Source organism: Xenopus laevis, chromosome 4L, assembly GCF_017654675.1.
Source record: "Xenopus laevis strain J_2021 chromosome 4L, Xenopus_laevis_v10.1, whole genome shotgun sequence".
Taxonomy (NCBI): domain Eukaryota; kingdom Metazoa; phylum Chordata; class Amphibia; order Anura; family Pipidae; genus Xenopus; species Xenopus laevis.
The window spans coordinates 783850-807238 of record NC_054377.1 but is presented as its reverse complement, the minus strand read 5'-3'; the positions used below and the strand labels follow the sequence as shown (position 1 = coordinate 807238).

At 41.1% G+C, this 23389-nt stretch overlaps 1 protein-coding gene and 5 non-coding genes across 6 annotated transcripts; 1 reads left to right on the top strand and 5 right to left on the bottom strand.

The window, feature by feature from the left end:
- Positions 1-8171, top strand: LOC108713437. The gene is made up of 10 exons (XM_041589648.1): positions 1-127; positions 1074-1421; positions 2062-2385; positions 2515-2622; positions 2754-3158; positions 4183-4557; positions 5636-5941; positions 6095-6406; positions 6846-7145; positions 7232-8171. Exons 1-10 carry the CDS (start codon positions 49-51, stop codon positions 7522-7524), a joined length of 2850 nt encoding a protein of 949 aa, XP_041445582.1. The 5' UTR covers positions 1-48; the 3' UTR covers positions 7525-8171.
- A 1969-nt stretch (positions 8172-10140) lies between these two features.
- Positions 10141-10212, bottom strand: trnaa-cgc. The gene has a single exon. It is a non-coding gene; the product is annotated as a tRNA-Ala (tRNA).
- A 318-nt stretch (positions 10213-10530) lies between these two features.
- On the bottom strand, positions 10531-10602 carry trnaa-cgc. Its single transcript has one exon. It is a non-coding gene; the product is annotated as a tRNA-Ala (tRNA).
- A 276-nt stretch (positions 10603-10878) lies between these two features.
- Positions 10879-10950, bottom strand: trnaa-ugc. The gene has a single exon. It is a non-coding gene; the product is annotated as a tRNA-Ala (tRNA).
- Positions 10951-11144: 194 nt separating this feature from the next.
- trnaa-ugc lies at positions 11145-11216 on the bottom strand. Its single transcript has one exon. It is a non-coding gene; the product is annotated as a tRNA-Ala (tRNA).
- A 173-nt stretch (positions 11217-11389) lies between these two features.
- On the bottom strand, positions 11390-11461 carry trnav-cac. Its single transcript has one exon. It is a non-coding gene; the product is annotated as a tRNA-Val (tRNA).
- Between the last annotated feature and the right edge of the window lie 11928 nt (positions 11462-23389).

Below are 23389 nucleotides of genomic sequence, written 5' to 3'. Positions count from 1 at the left end.
GAAGTGAAACTAAAGTTCAGTAGAAGAGCTGAGAGCACATCGGGGGAGATGAGATCCTCAGGGGTAGGGGAGACTCCCTCCATTCTCATCCTACTTCTTCTGAATCTTCATTTATCCCAAGGCACAGGTAAGAAACAAACACTGACTTTTATTTTGTTGTATAATCTTACTAACCATAACTAACCTCTATAACGATTGTGCACTGAGGGACAATAACCTGGGCAGATACAAAGTATATACACAATAGTGGCACTGTGCTTCAAATGGTGGTGTCCTATGAACAATTAAAATTAATGGACTGGGGGGGAGGGGAGGCTGTACCAGTGCCCAGTTCTGCCCAAAAAACATCATCCAAGGGAACAGATTTGTTACATGATCCGCAGTAAGTGACTCAGGGGTCCAGGGTCCTGTACGGGTTGCAGTCAACTGTGGGGCCATCCAAAAATGTTTTTGTTGGTGGGAACCATTCAGCTTTATTCTAAGACCACAAAGAGCTGAGCCTGGGGGGCACAAGCCTGGTGCCACCCCTTTTTGGCACTTTGCAAATGGTTAGTGAGCCTCTCGGTCTCATATTTTAACTAAATACAGCTAAACTGCCAACTGGCCGTCATAGAGGCGCCAACCACAAAATGGAAAAGGAGAAGTAAATGTGGGAAGTGCAGAGCGGCAGAAGGTTGGCTGGGAATGGTTTCAGCTGTTATTTGTCTATATTAGTTGCATTATGTGCTCAGAATCTGAATAATTACTGATATTAAAGAGGAAGTCCACCATTAAAATACTTTTTAGTATAATATAGAGACCGACGGGCTCATCTATAAACAGTGGGCAAATCTAACCCTGGGCAGTAACCCACAGCAAGCGATCAGGTTATTAAGCTTTGGTTGCCAAGGGCTACTTCCCAGGTGCCAATTTGCCCAGTGTTTATAAATGACCCCCACTGAAATTGTAAGACAAATTGCAATTGGTTTACTGGGCTCTAAAAGTGATAAAAAATATTACTGACAATAAAGACAGAAAAGCCTGTAAAATGTGATTATTTGTACTTAATAGGTTTTTATTCTTTCACCGTGTAGGCACTATTGATATCAGAACCGGTGACTCAATTCAATCACTAAGGAACCAAGACGTGTTCATCCCATGCACAATAAGCCATTCCAGTGCTACAAAACTGGATCTAAAGAAACTGTCAGTTCAGTGGAGCCTGAAGCTCCCCAATGGGACAGAAGTGGATCTGTATCTGTACGTGAGTAGGAACGTAACCCACAACAGACGGGGGTTAAACATCTCCGAGACGGACCTTGTACTGGGCAACGCGGGGTTCACCATAACCCAAATACAGTTCAGTGATGAAGGGGAATATACCTGCACCATCACTTACACCCCCAATAAAAAACATGGTACCATCAATGTGGAGGTGTCAGGTTAGTGATGTCTCTATACAAGGAACCTTGTACAGCTGAAACAGATCAGGACAGACAGTAGATGGAGCTGAATGGGACATAGTAATAGAGTAATTAGGGTTGTGGTGTCTATGGATGCCCCATATTGGTCTATACTGCTATAGAGCTTCTTGTATGTCAATGGTTTAAGCCCCTTCTGAGGCACCCCATTTAGTAAGGATCCCCCTTAGCCTATAACCAGGTTACAAGCTTGATAAAGATTGCTGGGTCCACCATAGTTCCAAGAATATCTAGGACATAAGTGTTCACCCAAAATCTTGCTCTAACTGACTGCCAAGATGGTCTTCCTGGAGTTTGTGGGACAGAAAAGCTTTCCACCCAAATATTTCACCATGAGGATGGACCCTCCTCAGCCAAAGCTCTGGGCACCATGATCATGTCTCCCCATGTGGGAAGCATGAAGGGCTTTGAGGGCAAGAATCAGAGAAGTAGGGAAAATGTTTTTGTACAATATTATATCAAGAACACAACCTTCTTGGAAACCATGGAGCTTGGATCAGCTGGATGTAGCATTTCATACACATAGGGACACCTAACCCATATATTTCATAGCAGGTGGGAACCCCATTTCTGGGTATAAAGTGCTTTTTTCTCTCTTTAGCTCAACCAATCATCACTCTGGAACCTCAGCACCTTGTTGCTATTGAGCTGGAGACAGAGAAGACAATTTTGTGTGAAGCCAAAGGTTTTTACCCTGGAGAAATAAAACTTCAATGGGTGAAACATCTCAGCCCCAGGCGCCATGAAGTGTTGGATGCAGGAACCTGCTTTCGTGACCCAAAATTGAACAAAGACGGAACTTTCAATGTAACGAGTCACCTGACATTGAAGCCTTTGCTTGTGGATAATGGAAGTAATTATTCCTGTGTCGTAAAACACAAATCCACCGACACAAGACTCCTCAACTTTACCCTCCTTGTAAAAGGTAAAACAGTTCATTTTTCTGATTTGGAAATAGCATCTGACTTTCTAAATAACCTGTCATTATTCTGCTTTCTCCATTATTGTACATGGCAGAACTACTTTAATAGACAATTTCATTGTGTCATTGCAGAACCAGACACCCAAAAAAAGGACATTGCTGTTGCCGTCTTTATAACATTCGCTTCAGTGCTGTCTGTTATCTCTCTTATTATTGGCTACTTTAAATTTGTAATAAAGGGTAAGTTACAGATTCTTTTAGGATACACTGTATATGGGGTATAAGACATTGATGACTATATAATTAAATGAACGTCATTTCAATAATGAATAAACTAATGAAAATTAACGGTATATTAACTGTAATTACAGAACCCCCCAAACTTTCTCCCATTACCGGAGCAGAACATTTGGTGCATATGAACAGGGCGACTCTGTCCTGCCTGATCTCTGGATTCCGACCCAAACCAAATAAAATTACTTTATGGTTGAAAGGAGAAGGGGAAAATCGGGAAGAAATATACTCTTGGGTTTTAGAGGAAAGATGGCCGGTGAGTAATGGGGTTACTACCCTTTCCCCAGCACAGAGGCCGCTGCGAGTAGAAATGGTTCCTGTAATAACAACAAGTAAATATCAGCGACTTTCCAACTGTCAGTGCACAATCCATATAACTCCCGACATAGAGGAAGATAACGGGAAGGAACTGTTTTTGTGGGTGTCTCACTCTGCACTGAGGGTTCCCATCTCTGTATCCTGTCGGCTGAGGGTTAAAGGAGGTAAGTGGGGTTTCCCCGAAACACCTTGCACTTGATAATAATCATCTTTTAAAAGTGTTCCTATATAATGATAAAGACCCACCATACCCAAAATGTGACCCCCTAGGGTAACTCAAGGGGGCATCGACTGAAGGACAGTTGGGGTTGAGAATGGCAATTTGATACACCTTGAAGGTCAGTTAGGTTGAGCTTTAGGTTGAATATGTATGAAGTACAAAATAACAAACATTATTGATGGTAACAAGACACGTCAATCTCTAGGTTGGATCCGTCCTTTGTCAGCTGCTAACTTGGCTGACCTGAGCCTTCTGTGCCACTACAGAGTGGGTCCTAAAACTCTTTATTGTATATACAGAAGGAAAGAACCAAAAAAGCAAAATGTGCTTACATTCGATTGTTCAGAGTGCTTTACTCGAGTATAAGCCGAGTTTTTCAGCCCCCAAAATATGCTGAAAAACTCTACCTCGGCTTATACTCGGGTCAAGCGCAAAAACGGTCGCCGGTGTCTAATAATAGTCGCCGGCGTCTAAGAATAGTCGCCTTCACCTAAGAATAGTCGCCGGCATCCAAGAATGGTTGCCGGCATCCAAAAACGAGACGCCGGCACCTCCAATGGGAGCAGAAACCCTCAATTTTTTGATTGAAACTTACCAGAAGCTGCTGCATTTCTCACCCTAGGCTTATACTCGAGTCATTAAGCTTTCCCAGTTTTTGGATGTCAAATTAGGTACCTCGGCTTATACTCGGGGCGGCTTATACTCGAGTATATACGGTAATTCTTTTTTTTTTTCATTTCTATTTATTAATGTTTTTTTAGGCAAATAGCCTTTGCGTGTGAAGCAATCAGTTCCTCGTTTTTATTTTATTTCTATTTTGCTTTCCAACACTTGCTTATATTATTTATATGCTTTGAGAAAGAATAAGAATACAAATTTAGAAAATTCAGCAGATTTTTAATTTATTGAATATTCAGCATCTGATAAAAAGGTTTTTAATAATATTTAAAAATATTTTTTATGATTAGTTAAACCCAAACTATCAGAAGTCGTATCTCCGCTCCGTATCCTCCATGGTGAATCCCTGACTCTGACCTGTCCCATCAATGGATTCAAGCCAAAGCCTCTCGCTGTTACTTGGCTGAAAGTGGATTCGAGGGGTCATGAAACAGAACTTCTCAGCTGGGATCGAGGTACCATCAACATCCCAGAATCCCATGCCAAATATTCTCATCACCTGGCAGAGAATAAAAAAGAAGATGATGATCATATGAACTATTTCCTAAGCAATCTGACTCTGAAGCCCACAGTGAGGGCAGATGATGGGGCTCAGTATGTCTGTAGGACTCATCATTATGCAACAGGGGAAAGCGCACTGAGTAGTATAAAACTAGAGATTTTAGGTAAAGTGATGATGACACAATATTCAATTCTTTCTACTTTATTGTTGCTGACCCTGGATTCTGCCTCCTGCTCTCCCCTTAACCTTAACAACTAGACTCTGCCATAACCTATTTGCTTTCTCTTGGTCTGGATCTGATCTAACTCTATTAATTGTGAGGCCTGTCTTTATTGGCATTAGATGTTCTCTACTTCTGTTTTCAGAAGTTCTTCCTTGTGAGTTTTACATGGCTTTCCATCTACAAACTGCTTCACTTTGCCCTATTGATGCACCTGGTGTGGTTAGTAAGGACACAGTTCTTCTCCAGTTGAGTCCAACCGCCACATTATCCTTAGAGCAGATGGAATTTAGTCTTTAGGTTAGAGCTGAATACAGTAATGAAATACCTATGATGTCTCTTTCTGAGCAATTTCATATATTTGTGTTCACTGTGTTGGTACATCCTGATAATTCAAAATAGAACCAAGATATTCCTGATAACTAAACTTTTTACCTGCCTATATTTGTTAGATGTTTCTCTGGGAATATGAGGTGCCCAGGATAATTACTAATGACTATATAGTTATATAGTTTATTTGGTTTGAAAAAAGACCAACGTCCATCAGGTTCAACCCTTCTAAATGAAACCCAGAAACAGTAAAATTATAAAGTGAAACCAAATGGGGAATAATAAGGCTCAGGGTCACATGAAACAAATGACTCAGTAGCAGGTTCCCCATCTCTACAGAGAGCTACTAATGTTACACTCAGCACTTTAGCTGCTCTCCAGTCAATTGAAGCTCTCTAACCTTACCTCTTTAAACGAAGGGGATTATTCTGGATGGTGCAACTTCTCCATCAGTTCCTCATAGTTTCGCTGATGACCAAGGCTTCCCATCTGGGGTGGGGAGTGTACAGGGAGTACAGAAGTCAAGTGCCTCATGGCAGAGGGGTCCTGAGATGGAAAAGTCTGATTCTTGGGTCACAAAAAGGGTCAGGGCTTGTAGGAATGAGCAGAAATTGGGTGGATCATGGATGAAGCTTCTGATGGCTCTTTTTGTATTTAATGTAAAATGAATATTTCTTTCTTTTATAATTAGCTGTCCCAGAGCTGGATCCCATACAGACATCCTTAGAGGTTCTATCTGCTGGGGAAGAGATTGAATTGTCCTGCAGAATCCATTCCTTCCATCCACAAACATTGACAGTTTCCTGGTATAAAGGGAATGAGATCTTGTCATCACACAGGGATCAAGCTCTCCAGGGCGCCAGTGACCTGCTAGAATGTACCAGCAGTATAACCTATAGACCTTGTGCCAAGGACATTGGGAAGAAGTTCAGGTGTGAGGTCTCTCATCCAAGTCTCCAAAACCCTAAATGTGTTTCCTGGGAACTGAAACATCTCAGTAAGTAGCACCTGATTATTTTTGCATCTGGTTTCTGTTGTTTTTTTTGCTTCCAGTTGTATCAGCCCTATAACCAGTTGGCTGAATTGATGCGCTTGATACAATTCCTAGAGTTACACAATTTTATCACAGGTTTTCCTGTTTATATTTCAGTATGTGAACCAACAATAGGGGAAATAGAGTGTGACCCTGAGGTTCCTGAGTGCGACAAACCTGTAACATTATCCTGTACTGTCCGCGATTTCTACCCTGAAATTTGTTCAACCCGTTGGTATGAGGGTCGGAAAAGCATCTCTCCCACAAATGATACAGAACCTGCCCAACAAGACCCTGAATCTGGTCTATTCTCTAAAACAATAAAAATGATTTTGACTCCTACTATTGGCCAGCATGGGATGGAATACCAACTAGAGATGACTCATTCCATGAAGATGATCATTAGGACATTTTGTGTAAAACTAAAAGGTATTTTTAGCATACAAAAATCCTTTCGGTAGTAGTATCAGTGCTATATCCCTTCTATATTGTGTCACCTTATTATATCAGCATTGTAGGTTGTATTACACTGGGCACATTCATTGTGGGTTGAATCTCAGGGGAGGTAAGTAACTGGTGGACTGGTCTAAAAATATAATGATAAAGGTTTTGGAGGGGAAGGAACAATGTCCTAGGGCTGTTTCCATTGTTTGGTCCCCTAGTTCCATTGAAACCGTGACTGAGAGCTTGATCCCCAACATCAGGGCCCAACCTCACTAATGCTCTTGTGGCTAAATGGAAGCAACTCCCAGCAACAATGTTCCAACATCTAGTGAGAACCTTCCCAAAAGCACCGGGGCAGTTAAAGCAGCAAAGAGAGGGGCAACCCAACTGAACACAATTTAATACATCACTTTTTTCTTTGCAGGATTCCCAGACGTTAAAGATATAACTTGCAATAAAAATCCCCCAAATTTTAGGGAACTGCTCACACTAAGCTGTGAGGTGATTGGCTGTGATGCTCATGATGTCACAGCAGAATGGCGAGTGAGCGGTGAACCAATAGAGAGAGAAATGAGATCAGGAACCCAAATAAACACAAATTCTGTCTCTTTCTTCCTCACACTAACGCCTACAGCAGAGCATTGTGGGAAAGTATTTACCTGTCTAGTAAGGTGTGAGGATCTGCAGCAGCCATTTAAAAAAAATATCCTTCTGAGACTACCGGGTAAGTAGCAATCCCAGCTGTGAATCATGGGAAAAAATGCTGACTGGTGCGTATGCAAATTACCCCATATATTTCTTCTCTTCCAGACGTGCCACCGACTTTATCAGAGATCATGGTCTTCCCAAAAGATCCGCTCATCAACAAAGAGGCCATCTTTAAAATCAACATCTCTGGTTTCTCCCAGAGGAAACTTGGAGTAAAATGGTTTGGATCTGGAAAACAACTGACGGAACATGTTGAGACTTCAGAACCAGAAATTGGATTGGACGGATTATATTCCTGTAGCAGCGCAGTGAGATACACTCCAACCTACAAAGACCTCATTCAATGTCAAGTTGTGACCAACAAGGGACATTACTTGAAACTGTATTACTTTTAATGGTAGGGTGAAACAGCTATTTGCCTCTGGGTGGGGTTGGAGGTGGCATTTTAATTCTTGAGCCCCCAGTGCTGGTGATGAAAGGATAAAGGTTGCTGAAGGGAAGTCCAGAAATCACAAAATCTTATAGAGAAAAACCACTTTCAGTTGGGATTTCCTAGAGCAGTGTCTGGTCAAGCTGCATCTGTTTGGGATTTTCCACCTTTTTGTCTTCCAGATCTTTAATAATGGGCATCTTAACCCTATAACCCTATGATACACACAGTGTTGGGCTGGAGTATGACTCGGCCTCACACTGGACATTGGGGCATATTTTCATCTTTTTTGTAACCTCAGTAAGTTTCACCCTGCACAGTGAGTAAGTTTAACCCTGACACTTCCTGAATCCTACAGTTAAATATTCTGCCGACAGAACTACATTTATTGCAATTTGACATCTTGCCAGTAGATGTCAATGTACCACTAGTTCATGTACCTACAACTCCTTTTATGTGCACAGTTATAAAGACTGACAATCATTGTGTTTAGGGGAATGAAGTTTTATAAAGAAGGAAGAAGAGTTTATTTTTCCCCTTGGGTCTACAGCAGTGATCCCCAACCAGTAGCTCATGAGCAACATGTTGCTCTCCAACCCCTTGAATGTTGCTCACAGTGGTCTCAAAGCAGGTCCTTATTTTTCAATTCCAAGTTTGGAGGCAAGTTTTGGTGCATAAAAAACAGATGTACTGCCAAACAGAGCCTCAATGTAGGTTGACAATCCAAATGGGGCTACCAAATGGCCAATCACAGCCCTTATTTGGCAGCCCAAGAACATTTTTCATGCATGTGTTGCTACCCAACTCCTTTTACTTCTGAATGTTGCTCACAGGTTCAAAAGGTTGGGGATCCCTGGTCTACAGGGAACAACAAAGAGTCAATGAGAGAGAGACTCCCAGGGGAACCCACTCTCTTTATAGGGGATCCCCTTTCTACCAGCAGTGCCCCTATCAGACCTAGTTGGATGAGACCATGCAGCACTACTCTATGGTCTTCCTCCTGCACCTACTGGTGCAGGGGTTCCCAATAGGGGCATTTTCAATTTCCATTGCTCAGTTGTGCCAGAGGAATAAGGATGCACATGTTTTTTCCAGTGTTCAGCATGAAAAAAACATGTGCATCCTTATTCCTCTGGCACAACTGAGCAATGGAAATTGAAAATGCCCCTATTGGGAACCCCTGCACCAGTAGGTGCAGGAGGAAGACCATAGAGTAGTGCTGCATGGTCTCATCCAACTAGGTCTGATAGGGGCACTGCTGGTAGAAAGGGGATCCCCTATAAAGAGAGTGGGTTCCCCTGGGAGTCTCTCTCTCATTGACTCTTTGTTGTTCCCTGTAGACCAGGGATCCCCAACCTTTTGAACCTGTGAGCAACATTCAGAAGTAAAAGGAGTTGGGTAGCAACACATGCATGAAAAATGTTCTTGGGCTGCCAAATAAGGGCTGTGATTGGCCATTTGGTAGCCCCATTTGGATTGTCAACCTACATTGAGGCTCTGTTTGGCAGTACATCTGTTTTTTATGCACCAAAACTTGCCTCCAAACTTGGAATTGAAAAATAAGGACCTGCTTTGAGACCACTGTGAGCAACATTCAAGGGGTTGGAGAGCAACATGTTGCTCATGAGCTACTGGTTGGGGATCACTGCTGTAGACCCAAGGGGAAAAATAAACTCTTCTTCCTTCTTTATAAAACTTCATTCCCCTAAACACAATGATTGTCAGTCTTTATAACTGTGCACATAAAAGGAGTTGTAGGTACATGAACTAGTGGTACATTGACATCTACTGGCAAGATGTCAAATTGCAATAAATGTAGTTCTGTCGGCAGAATATTTAACTGTAGGATTCAGGAAGTGTCAGGGTTAAACTTACTCATTCAAAGCCAACAAATGGCACGCAATTGTATCTAATGCACATTGACGCGCAGTTGCAATTGCATTCATTTAAAAGCATCAGCCGCAATGATTTATCTTCTGCTGGTGACCTCAATAATGTTGGAATCATGGGGGAAACTCTGCATTGTGGGGCAAAAACTATGGCAATTGCACTCAGGATTGCACGTTGCTCACTACAGTTGTGGTTGCAAATAACCCCAATAGTTTTTCTATGGTTACTTTCCACTAGCAGCGCTAATAGTTGCTATTTATTTATTTTCTGTTTTTGATCTAATTTTGTGAAAGTCAAAATATTACACATCCAATCTGTTTATATGATGTCCTTTACAACCAACATTTATATCATTTGTAATTGTTGAATTCATTTGGTTGTCAGAATCACATGCCTGGAGCACTTTGGAAGATGTGTCTTCAGAGTGAAAATGGTGGTGAAGTCTAAGGTTCTAATAAAAAGTAGACACTACGTCAGGCTATTTCTTAAAGGGTGTCAAGAGAATAAGAAATGTTAATGGCAATTGGGAGTCAGATAGAGAAGTCCAGCTTCTAGATAGAGCATAATTGACATACCATGGAGAGAGTAAGAAATGTTAATGGAAATTGGGAGTAAGATTGAGAAGCCCAGCTTCTAGATAGATTGTGATTGATGAATTAACTACCATTTATTGGGATTAAAAGACTACACACGGAGAAGCTGGGAATTGGACCAAGGACCTCATACATGCGAAGCATGCGCTCTACCACTGAGCTACATCCCCAACTGATAAAAGTAAAACTGTTCCTTGTTGACTAATAATTTTTCATTTCTATGATCTACATCTGTCAAAACATGCCTGGAGCACTTTGGAAGGCACAATGCTTTGTAAATGGACTAGTTCTTCAAGATGGAGAGAGCAAGAAATGTTAATGGCAATTGGGAGTCAGATAGAGAAGTCCAGCTTCTAGATAGAGCATAATTGACATACCATGGAGAGAGTAAGAAATGTTAATGGAAATTGTGAGTCAGATTGAGAAGCCCAGCTTCTAGATGTGATTGAGGAATTAAGTACCAATTATTGGGATTAAAAGACTACATATGGAGACGCTGGGGATTGAACCCAGGACCTCATACATGCGAAGCATGCGCTCTACCACTGAGCTACATCCCCAACTGATAAAATAAAAAATGTTCCTTATTGATTAAATATTTTTTATTACTATGCTCTACATCTGGCAGAATCACATACCATGGAGAGAATAAGAAATGTTAATGGAAATTGGGAGTAAGATAGAGAAGTCCAGCTTCTAGATAGAGCATAATTGACATACCATGGAGAGAGTAAGAAATGTTAATGGAAATTGGGAGTAAGATTGAGAAGCCCAGCTTCTAGATAGAGTGTGATTGAGGGATCAAGTACCAGTTATTGGGATTAAAAGACTTCATATGGAGATGCTGGGGATTGAACCCAGGACCTCATACATGCAAAGCATACGCTCTACCACTGAGCTACATCCCTAACTGATAATGCCAAAAATGTTCCTTATTGATTAAATATTTTTTATTGTTATGCTCTACATCTGGCAGAATCACATACCATGGAGAGAATAAGAAATGTTAATGGAAATTGGGAGTAAGATTGAGAAGCACAGCTTTTAGATAGATTGTGATTGAGGAATTGAGTACCATTTATTGGGTTTAAAAGACTACACATGGAGAAGCTGGGGATTGGACCCAGGACCTCATGCATGCAAAGCATATGCTCTACCACTGAGCTACATCCCCAACAGGTAAAAGCAAGTTTGTTCCTTGTTGACTAATAATTTTCAATTCCTATGATCTGCATCTGTCAGAACATGCCTGGAGCACTTTGGAAGGCACAATGGTTTGTAAATGGACTAGTTCTTCAAGAAGGAGAGAGTAAGAAATGATAACAGCAATTGGGAGTCAGATACATATGGAGATGCTGGGGATTGAACCCAGGACCTCATACATGTGAAGCATGCGCTCTACCACTGAGCTACATCCCCAAATGATAACATCAAAAGTGTTAGCCAGAATCACATACCATGGAGAGAATAAGAAATGTTAATGGAAATTGGGAGTAAGATTGAGAAGCCCAGCTTTTAGATAGATTGTGATTGAGGAATTAACTACCATTTATTGGGTTTATAATACTACACAAGGAGAAGCTGAGAATTGGTCCCAAGACCTCATACAAGGAAAGCATGTGCTCTACCACTGAGCTACATCCCCAACTGATAAAAGCAAGATTGTTCCTTATTGACTTAATAATTTTTCATTTCTATGATCTACATCTGTCAGAACATGCCTGGAGCACTTTGGAAGGCACAAAGCTTAGTAAATGGACTAGTTCTTCAAGATGGAGAGAGTAAGAAATGTTAATGGCAATTGGGAGTCAGATAGAGAAGTCCAGCTTCTAGATAGAGCATAATTGAGGAATTAAGTACCAGTTATTGGGATTAAAACACTACATATGGAGATGCTGGGGATTGAACCCAGGACATCATACATGCGAAGCATGCTCTCTAACACTGAGCTACAACCTCAACTGAACTTCGAAAACGTTCCTTATTGAATAAATATTTATCTGTCCCATCAATGGGTTCAAGCCAAAGTCACTCTCCGTTTCTTGGCTGAAAGTAGATTCCAAAGAAATGAAACTTCTGTGCTGGGATCAAGGTGAAACCAAGATCAGTGACCCCAAATATTCCCATCAGCTGGCACAGACTCAAATGGAAGAAGGATGAGAAAATCATTATTTTTTAAGCAGTTTAATACAGAAACAGCGAAGGAATATCATGGGGATAAGTACGTCTGTAGGACTCATCATTATGCAAGGGAAAGAGCAGAGAAACATATGGAAATGCAGGTTTTATATAAGTATATGGACAATATTATGAGTTATATAACTTTTTATATGTCACATAAATATTCTGTCTTTCCCAGTATATCCCAGTATATCTCTTGAAACAGAAATGTTGGCCCGTGTACAGCCTCCTCAACCCTCTCTCAAAGAAATGATTGGCTCATAAGAACATGCTTATTATGTTCTTTACATTTGTATCATCAACCTTTAATTTTAATATACTTACAGACCAAAAAAATTACCACATTTTGAGGTATTATTTCCAGCCATTATTATTATTTTATCATTGTGGTTATGGTAATTGCAGTGCTGCTAATTGTTAAGAAATTGCAAAGGATTGTGAAAATAGCAGTTGGTCTGTGCAGCTCTTGAAAATAGCAGGATTTTGAACTGATCTCCATATTTCTTTAACAATGTCTGTTGTATTTTTGTTTTCTTTACATATATTTATGTATACAGGTGTAGAATACGTTATCAGGAAAGCTCTGAATTACAGAAAGGCCGTCCATTTTAATCAAATAATCCAGATTTTTTGTTCTGTGTAATAATAAAATAGTTTATACTTGATCCTTACTAAATTATAATTAATCCTTATTAGAGGCAAAACCAGCCTAATGGGTTAATTTAATGTTAAATTACAGAAAGATCCATTATCTGGAAAGCCCAGGTCCAGAGTATTCTGGATAACAGGTCCCATACCTGTATTTAATATTTTAATTTCCTGGCCATCCCCTGCCAACATGAAAATTCACTAATGGGTTAATCTCCTGCTACTCCCAGCCTGGACAGAAGATAGTTAATTTAAAGAACCCATAAAGCCCACCCCCCTCCTGGCTCACATCAGTCTTTTTCTTCTGTCCCAGCCTGGGCATAGTGTGAGAGGGTTAACAGTTTAAACTAACTCTCTTTTCTTTATTTTACAGGACAAGAAAGTTCTCACTTATTTGCCAACTTGTAGATTAGCGGGTGCAGTTTTGTTTCTGGAGGTTCTTTCTCCACCCGTAGCCCCTGTTCCGTATTGACAACTGCGTTGTCAGGAAGGGGACCCTTTTTCATATGATGCAGCCATTCCTTCCACCTCCTTGCCAGATCAGGAGTCTTTAATTAAGAGAGCAGTATCCCAAACTCTTAAAGAGACAGTGCTTCTGCTTAAGATCTCTCTGTGCCTATCACGGTTTTCTCTATCTAGGAAATTTCCTTTAATAAAGGGCCAGCAGCTAAGCTCAGTTGACATGGTCAGCTATTAAAGAAAGCCTACAGCTGTACTCATTTAACTTGTAGAGAAATCAAAGATGCACCTTTTATACAGCTTTTATACAGCCCCTTAAGAGGGGCTGAGAGAGAGATCTCACTATTTGACCAAAAGCTTTTAATGCCCTTATTAAGACTGTTAAATGTAACCTCAACCTGGAGGAGCTTGACCAACTAACCACTTCTCTTCTTTTTCCAAGAGCTCAGACCTTGTGGAGCATTGCCTGGTTTACGGCTGTGGAGCTTTGAGTTTGAATACCGGCTGTGATCCTTTAATGAATACTTAAGTGCCAGATTTTATTCAGGCAGAATAGTTTAAAATCTCCAAAAGAGTTCTGGTTGAGAGATACGTGTAAGAGCTGTATCCTTTTTTTCAGGTGAGACGAGTGGATCTGATGGCAGAGTCCAATGGAGTAGATTAGCTAAGAAGGATAGATGCTCCTTACATGATGTTCCATGAGGAGAAAGTTTTTCTCAGACTATAATCAGTATTCTGCCTTAAGTTGTTTCTAAGTTCCACATTAATTAACCAATTGTATTGCTGTCCTTGGAGCCTCCAGCATCCTCTCGGGACGAGGATTCAAATATAGATATAGTCTTACAATGTTTTGAGATTTATTCAGAAGAAGAGAAGACTTCAGAAAGTCTAGAATACTGTTTGCTGTGCCAGCAGGAAGGAAAAAAGGGGAACTTGCCTCCAAGTCTACTCTTCCTGGATAGTCAAGACCATATCAAGGGCTTGTAAATGGCAGGGCAACTATTTGCCTAGGGGGGTAAGGTACATTAGACACTTGGTGTGGCAGCCTCAGGGGCATCAGAGGCAGGAGTGTCTCTGAAATGATCTGCAGTTACCCCTACTACGTTTCTTTTTAGACTCTACAGATTCGAGGTTATGTCTTCTTCTAAGGTCCTGTTTGGACAGTTAGTTCTCTTGTTTTTTTTAGCCTGTTGGGCCATATAAATTGAAGTATAATTATTTTCCCTCCCTTGTGGTTTAATTGCTTGGGTATGACCCATAAGTAAATTTTCATGTTGACGGGGGATGGCCAGGAAAAAAGAAAATTCATATCATACTTACCGGAATTTTCTTTTCTTGGCCATCCTCCGCATCAACATGCCCTCCCTATGGTGACTTTATAAACAGACTGATGTGAGCCAGGAGGGGGTGGGCTTTATGGGTTCTTAAAATTAACTATCTTCTGTCCAGGCTGGGAGTAGCAGGAGATTAACCCATTAGTGAATTTTCATGTTGATGGGAAGGATGGCCAGGAAAAGAAAATTCCGGTAAGTATGATATGAATTTTCTTTTTTCTATATCATGAACACAGAAGTTTTAGTCTGGTTTAAACATTCCTAATTTTGTCTCACTAATTACTGTATCTGTGATGGAAACAAATCAAATGTGAATGTGAGGAGGTAGAACTGGGCCCCTGACTCCCAGCAGCAGTCAACCAATGCAAAGTTAGAAATAAAACAAAATAAAACGTAACAAAGTAAGAGAAAGAAAAGTAAAAAGTCTGCAGAAGTCTCCCTTGTCAATACTAGATGAAGGGTTAATATTATCAGGTTCCCAAATCCAGGTGCATTACTCATATTTTGGCAAAGCCGAAGTTACTTTTCTTTTTTGGGGGTGGAAACCTCTGGAAATTCTTTCTCTCAGACACAAACAGGCGTAAAGTTTGTACTTTAAAGTTTGACAGGGAGAGAAAAAAGATATTGATCATATTGAGCATCATGATATGGGGTTCCCTGGGGTACAGGAGACACATCTCGTTTGGTTTCCACTTATTTTATTCTCACTGCCGGGGAAGGGTAAGTTGAATTGCACCTTTGTATAGTAATTGTGCTAATGTGTTGCACTAAACGTCATGTTATATTTTATGGGGACACAATGGTTGTCTGAATGTGGATACTGGGGTTCTGATGTTCTTGGGATTGTGACCTGAGCACTACTGTGTGACTTTTCTACTTCACTAATAATATTTATATTAATATCACAAATAATATTATATTAATAACAGCTTACTATACATGGTGACAGGACTGCAATTCTACATTGAATTTATATTATATATATATATATATATATTTATATATAGTGAATAAAGTACCCCTCTTGTAAAATATAAGGATATTATAAGTTACCGAGGAGTTTCATGACCATATAAAAGTACGAGGCCGAAGGCCGAGTGTTTTTATACAGGTCATGGAACTCCGAGGTAACTTCTAATATCCTCATATTTTACAACTGGGGGAACTTTATTTATTATAATACACAAGTTTCAGTGAGTCATGTGACAGAAATGACATCAGAACTCACCGTTTATAACTGATGACATCACTACTCACCGTTTATAAGGATATAATTTACAGGATATTCATGGCTTTTGTGTATTATATATATATATATATATATATATATATAGTCATCTACTTAGTGCATGGCTGCTTATTTCCCTGCAGTCAGATATGAGAATAATCCCATTAATTAAATGTACTTGAGTCAATAGTATTCAGTGTCACTTGGCCCTTCCTGCCCCAAATTCTGAATTTCACAAAATTGCACTTATTGATGCAGAGAAACCCTGGGTCCAGCACCAACACATTTCCTATCTCCATCACTGCAGCTCAGTCCTGCCAAGAATATGATAAGGACCTTAGATTGTAAGATCACTGGGGCAGGGATTGATGGGAATGTGATAGGGACCTTAGATTGTAAGATCACTGGGGCAGGGATTGATGGGAATGTTATAAGGACCTTAGATTGTAAGCTCACTAGGGCAGGGATTGATGGGAATGTGATAGGGACCTTAGATTGTAAGCTCACAGGGGCAGGGGCTGATGGGAATATGATAGGGACCTTAGATTGTAAATTCACTAGGACAGGGGCTGATGGGAATGTGATAGGGACCTTAGATTGTAAGCTCACTGGGGCAGGGACTGATGGGAATGTGATAGGGACCTTAGATTGTAAGCTCACTTCAGCAGTTTTGAAGAAAACATTTGCAAAATGCAGAATTTCGCTGCAAATGCAAGCCTGGTGAAAATAATTGCTCCTCACTTACCCTTTGACTCCTTCTTCTTCATTAATCATTAAAATACATCTGCTCCTGATATTTAATGAGCTGCAAGGGAAACATTCCCACAAACCATATAAATGGAATAATGTAAAAGCTTATTAATAATAATTATTCCTTTACAGCAACTATTTCCCTCAGTTGCTTTTTCTTCATAATTACTAATTCCAAAAACCCCACCCAACCCCAAAGGCCTCATCGCTGAGCCACATATTAGCCGCCAAAGCTTTAACCTCTTCATTGGCACAGATCCATGCATTCATATGAGAGTCAACAATGTCAAAATAAAAACATTTTTGATTATGGGGAAGGTCACCTTTAAAATTAGCAATATGCAATTGGTCTTCATTGCACCCAAATTCATAAATCCCAGGTTTAAGAAATATGGTTTCATAGAATAATTTTTTTTCTCATTTAAGGGTTCTTTATAGTAAAAATGAAGGAGTTGCCCATCAAATCGCTGGTGGATGAGAATGTGTTTATCCCGTGTGCCATAATGAATGATATCCCCAAAGAACTGGACCTACAGCTTCTCTCTGTCCTGTGGATCATGAAACCATTGAATGGAAGTGAACGAGATGTCTATCATTATATCCACTGGTCCCACAATCCCACCAGACCCGGTGCTTTTATTCTAGATAGTGACCTTGTAACAGGCAATGTGGCACTTCACTTACCCCGGGTTCAGTTCACAGATGAAGGAGAATATACCTGCACTGTCTTTTATACCCCTAATAAAGTAGAGGGTCGGTCTACCTTGCTGGTCTCAGGTACGTGTCCAAAATTAACTTAAAGTGACACTGAGACTAAAAAAAAGGAAAAAAAACCTTGAATTGTTCTAGATTTATTATACCCTGAGGCTGCTTAAAGTCCATATCTGAAAATACTCCCTCTCCAACCTGTTGAGGTCCTGTATAAGTCAATGGCAGAGGTCCCATTTCCAGTTTGAAGATATCATGGTTTCATAGAATAATCTGTAAAATGTGAGGTTTCTGGCCGAGCATGGAAAAGTCAATAGTTTCAGATGTAAAAACTCAATTTTTTCCATGAATTTTTTGTTTTTTTCAATCCAAATTTTTAAAATGACAGATAAGATAAAATCGTGGATGGGAGTTTGGTTGGGTTTTCTGTATTAATATTTTTGTGAATAACCCACTAAAAGTTGCCTATAGGTCAGTTTCTTTTCCACTGATGGTTCTACTTTTGTAAATTATTGTTGCTTGAAGTTCCTAAATTCACTACTTCTCTCCCAAGGAAGCCAAGTCAGGAACGGTAAAAAAGGTGCACATTGTAGATGTGTTTTGAACCAGGGTCCCTCCTTCCATGAGGCTGAAATTTCAAGTATTATGTTGGAAATTCCAACATTTACATCAGGTCTTCATTTGTTTTTTTTTCTCAGTTGAGATAATTGCAGTTCAAGACTGTGGTTGAGTTCCTTCAACACATGAAGTAATTACTTTCATTAATGACAAGTTACTTTCTCTGTAATGAAAGACTTTCAGGCTCCTTTACAACTGCAGGGCACTGGGATTTGCATGTTACACCCACGGACACAAATTTTTGGGAAATGGCTCATGTACAGACGTCAGTGGGCAAAGTGCAAAATAAAGTGCTGTCTGAGAGTATAGAGAGTATATAGAGAATAGAGAGTATATAGAGACCTGCCACACTCCCTATGAATACAGCACTGACTGTGTCAGACAAGGGGAGGCACATAGGTGTCCGTCCCCCACTTGTTGGCTAACTGTCCCCCAACTTGCACATCAGTCAGACACATAAATGAAGGAATTGCAGAGGTGCAGCCAGGGCCGCTATTAGAAATCACGGGGCCCCGTACAACAAAATTTTTGGGGCCCCCTGGGCCCCGCCCACACTGACGACCAAGCTCCACCCCATATCCCGCCCACTCCACATCGCAGTTAAAAGACCACACAGACATCAGCGCTAAAAAAGTAACCCCCCCCCCACACAAGTTGTAAAAAGCTATTGATGGTCAGGGCCCCCTTATAAAAAAATTGGGGCCCCAACAAAAAAAATGTAAAAAAAACTAAAAAAAAACAAAAACATTGGCGGCAGGGGCCCCCTTATAAGTTAAAAACAAAATTGGGGCCCCAAAAAAAAATTTGAAAAAAAAATTATTTTTTTTTGAAAAAAAAAAAACTGGTGGCAGGGGCCCCCTAACAAGTTAAAAAAAAATTGGGGCCGCCAAAAAAAAATTACATATTTTTTTTTTTTAAAAACAAAACAAAAAAAAACAATGGTGGCAAGGGGTTAAACAGGAGTTAAGAAAAAAATTGGGGCCCAAAAAAAAATGTTTTTTAGAAAAAGATTGGTGGCAGGGGCCTATAGAATATTAAAATAATACATTGCTGGTCAGGGGATTAAAAAAAAACACACAAACTGGTGTTCAGTAGGATTGAACTCATGGCTTCAGTACTTCAACTTCGCCTCCTTTCGTGACTTCGGGTCTTTTCGGCACTTTGTGACTTCGGGACTTCGGCTTTTTCCGTGACTTCGGGTCTTTTCGGCGCATCGGCTTCGGCTTTTCGGCACTTCCGCATTCGGCAACGCAAGAGGCAAGACGTACGGCCCAGATCTTCAAAAAATGCAGCGCTGCCGGGCCCCCCTTCATGCCCGGGCCCAGTACGCTTGTCCCCCCTGTCCCCCCCTGATGGCGGCCCTGGGTGCAGCTACAATGGGTCCTGTACTTACTGACTGCTCTATGGCAAAGACAGGACTGGTCTGTACCCCTTGATGCATTTTATTGCATGAGTAGCATTGAGTTGCAGAGCCGGGCGCCACACATATGAATTTTTTAGGCCCCCACTAGCCATACAGATATATTGGCCACCTAACCCCTCCCCCTCACATGCACATTTCACAGTAGCATCAGTGGGGAAATAGTAACATGCAGCAGATCCTGCAACAATCCAGACCCCCCTTTTCCCAGGGTCGGACTGGGGGGTCCGGGGCCCACCGGGACTGGTGTCCAGGGCCCCCCTCTGGCCCCGCTACCTACTTGTTCGGCGAATCCCTGCTCGGCGCATCGCGCATGCGCAAACGGCGCGCATGCGCAAACGGAAACGGCGCTCGGCGCGCATGCGCAAACGGCGCTACTATGCGCCGATTTTTTTTTTATTATTTTTAAAAAACAGTTTGGGAGAGGGGGACTGGCCCGGCGGGGCCCACTAGGGTCGGGGCCCACCGGGTATTTTCCCGGTATCCCGCCGGGCCAGTCCGACACTGCCTTTTCCTAAAGCTCAATGCAGTAGTGGGGTCTACTGTCTATTAGTTACACCACTGCTTTGTACTCTACATACAGAGAGCGGCACTCCCTGGGGGGCAAGTACTTAGTAAAAGAGTCAGCTCTTGCTCCCCTTATGTCTCTAGCACTTGTGCCTCAGGGATAAGTAAACGACCCCTAAAGACTTTCCCAAACTGGCTCAGTTCATTGCAATATCCTCGTCTTTCTCTTGGATTTTTCACCCCCCCTCTATGTTGTACTTTTTTGTTCAAATTATGGTTTTTGTTTGTTTATTTGCAGCAAAGCCGTCCATCGCTTTATCTCACAACTTCAAATGCCAAGTCTGGAGGTTTTACCCAAAAGAAATAAGAGTCCAGTGGGTGAAGCAAACGAGAGACCACGGGAAAGTCGTGTTGGACGGCGGAATCTACTCGGATCAGCTGATCAGTAACAGCGACGGAACATTCAATGTAACAAATCAACTGGAAGTACAGGGAGCAAGTGCTGGAAATGTTTATTCCTGTATTGTATCACACAGATCCCTGGAGTCGGATTTACTTCTCAATTACACTGTGTCTGATATAGGTAAGTTACGGGGCAGTAAGTGCTCCCCAATTTCACATCCCTCACTATAAATCCCCTATTTTACACCCAACAGCCAATCAAATGTCTTCATTCTTTATTCACTGTACCAGTAACATTGTGTAACCCTAACCCTAATCTTTTACATTTACCTCTTTTACTGGAAAGTGTTTTTTATTTTATTTCCCTTATTGAACAGAGCTGTGAAATATGTTGGCGCTTTATAAATATAAAATTATCACTCAAAACCATTTTAGCCATGGGCACAGCAACAATTGAATTTTTTAATTAAATCCTGAGTCAGATGCGAAAAGTGCCAAAAAATTGCATCAGAAAGGGTGACCATGACACTGAAGCTGGGGAGCCCCTTTATCCCCAACTTTCCTGCCCAAAAGGTCCTCAGGAGGCAAATGTCTTAAGACCCCCTGTGCTGCAAACATAGGGGGATCCATTTGTTCAAACACAGGAACCTCCAGAAAGGTCCCAAAAACAAAATACACCCACAGTGGAGCCAGGGTTCAGGGGGGAAGGAGCCTAATTGTCACACATCCCCCTTAGTTTGATGCAATAACCTGGAGGTCTACACCAGATCCCAACACTGCAAATGTGCCAACTCCTAACAGAGTTAAAAGAATAGATACAAATTATAAGGTGGAGATATATTCAGCCAAAGCCTATCCGCTGGATTAAAATATTTCTTCTGCAACCAATGCCCAACAGGCTGGGGTAAAAAGCAAAGTGCAGTAAAGTGCTTTAATAAAGTGCAACAGTCCTGTACATCATCGATGCATTGGCTGGAATATTATAAATACTTCACATTGGGTAAAAAGGCTGAGGTAGAGGAGGACAGTGCAAAGAAAAGTCTCCAGGGTCAATGTGAAATCAGGGACCCCAGGTTTGCAAGGCCCGGGGCTCTATCTCGACTCCATTCAGTACCAGACTTTGGTCAGATGATCAAGTGCTTCTCTGTCTCACCAGTAAAGGTTGTGATGGTCCAACCCTTAACTACGATGTACCCACCACTGATAAGAACAGATGATACACTGGGTCTTAGCCAATATACAGTACAGTATATACAGTATTTATATTGACATAAGCGATTGCAAATCTTTTGTCATTCCAGAGTCAGAGGGAAGATCAGCGAGAGAGTCAGAGAGAAGATCCCATATTGCAGCATTGGTTGCCACCTCCCTTGCCTTTCTGGTCATTATTGTCATATGCTTCACCATTTTTACTTACTTTAAGAAAAGTGAAAATTTGGAACTTTCAATAACCCGTGAGTATAAATGTTACAAATGAAAATTTCTTCATTTTCCTTTAAAGGAGAAGGAAAGGCTAAAGTAAGTAAGCTTTATCAGAAAGATCTATATAAATACACCAGTAACCCCTCAAAGTAATGTTGCTCTGAGTCCTCTGTCAAACAGCACATTTCTTTCCTTCTATTGTGTACTCATGGGCTTCTGTATCAGACTAACTGTTTTCAGCTTAAACCTCCAGGGCTAGGGCTTGAGCATGCTCAGTTTGCTCCTCTCTCCCCCTCCCTCCTCCCATCTCTGCTGTAATCTGAGCTCAGAGCTATGAGTGAGCAGGGAGAGACTTAGGCAGGAAATGATGTCACACCAAGCTTATATGGCAGCTCCTATCCTAAACAAACAGAGACAGTGTCTAGAGCTGTTTACTCAGGTATGGTAAAGAATTCTTCAAAATAAATATAGCATTCTAGCTTGCACTATTGTGGCTAATATGTTGGCAATAAACTGTCTTTGAGCTTTCCTTCTCCTTTAAATCTGGGAAAAAGGGGGAAGTAAAATCACTTTTAGTAAATTCAAATTCCATGTGCTCGCTTGGTTTATAAAGTCTGCAAATTTGCGTATGAATATAAGAATAAAGTAGGAAAAGCATTGAGCTTGAATTAAAAAATAAATAATAAAAAATAACAATATACATAGAAATGAATCAGATGTAATAGGAGAACTACAGCTCCCCGACTGGCCTCACTCCCTGTTACCTCTCTGCACAGTTTATTAATTTCTAACATGTTTCCTCTTGTAAATGTGAAAAATGCAGAGATACAAGTGAAGTTTGCCAATTGGATTCTCTTCATTAATTCCTATTACAAGGAACCTGCTGGAACATGAGTAGAGGAGCTAGGCCTGCCAGTAGCACTGCTTCATTGATACAAACTAGAATATTCACCAGACAGGGTGACTAAATGCTTTGCTGGTTTACAAAGGTCAAATTAAATTCTCAAAAAGAATAGGAATTAGTTCAATACCAGTAGAAGGAAGGAAATTCATGTGTACCGTATATACTCGAGTATAAGCCGAGTTTTTCAGCCCCCAAAATATGCTGAAAAACTCTACCTCGGCTTATACTCCGGTGAAGCACAAAAACGGTCGCCGGCATCTAAGAATAGTCGCCGGCGTCTAAGAATAGTCGCCGGCGCCTAAGAATAGTCGCATGCGCCCAAGAATATTCGCCAGTGTCCAAGAATGGTCGCCGGCACCTCCAATGGGAGCAGAAACCCTCAATTTTTTGATTGAAACTTACCAGAAGCTGCTGCATTTCTCACCCTAGGCTTATACTCGAGTCAATAAGCTTTCCCAGTTTTTGGAGGTAAAATTAGGTACCTCGGCTTATACTCGGGATGGCTTATACTCGAGTATATACGGTAATTGGAAAATCTTTTCTTGTGTTACTTAGTGAAACCAAAAGTTGGCAACATTATATCCCCTCTCCGAATCCTCCATGGAGAACCCCTGACTCTGACCTGTCCCATCAATGGGTTCAAGCCAAAGCCTCTCTCTGTTACTTGGCTGAAAGTGGATCCGAGGGGTCGGGAAACAGAACTTCTCAGCTGGGATCGAGGTACCACCAACATTAATGATCCCAAATATACCCATCACCTGGCAGA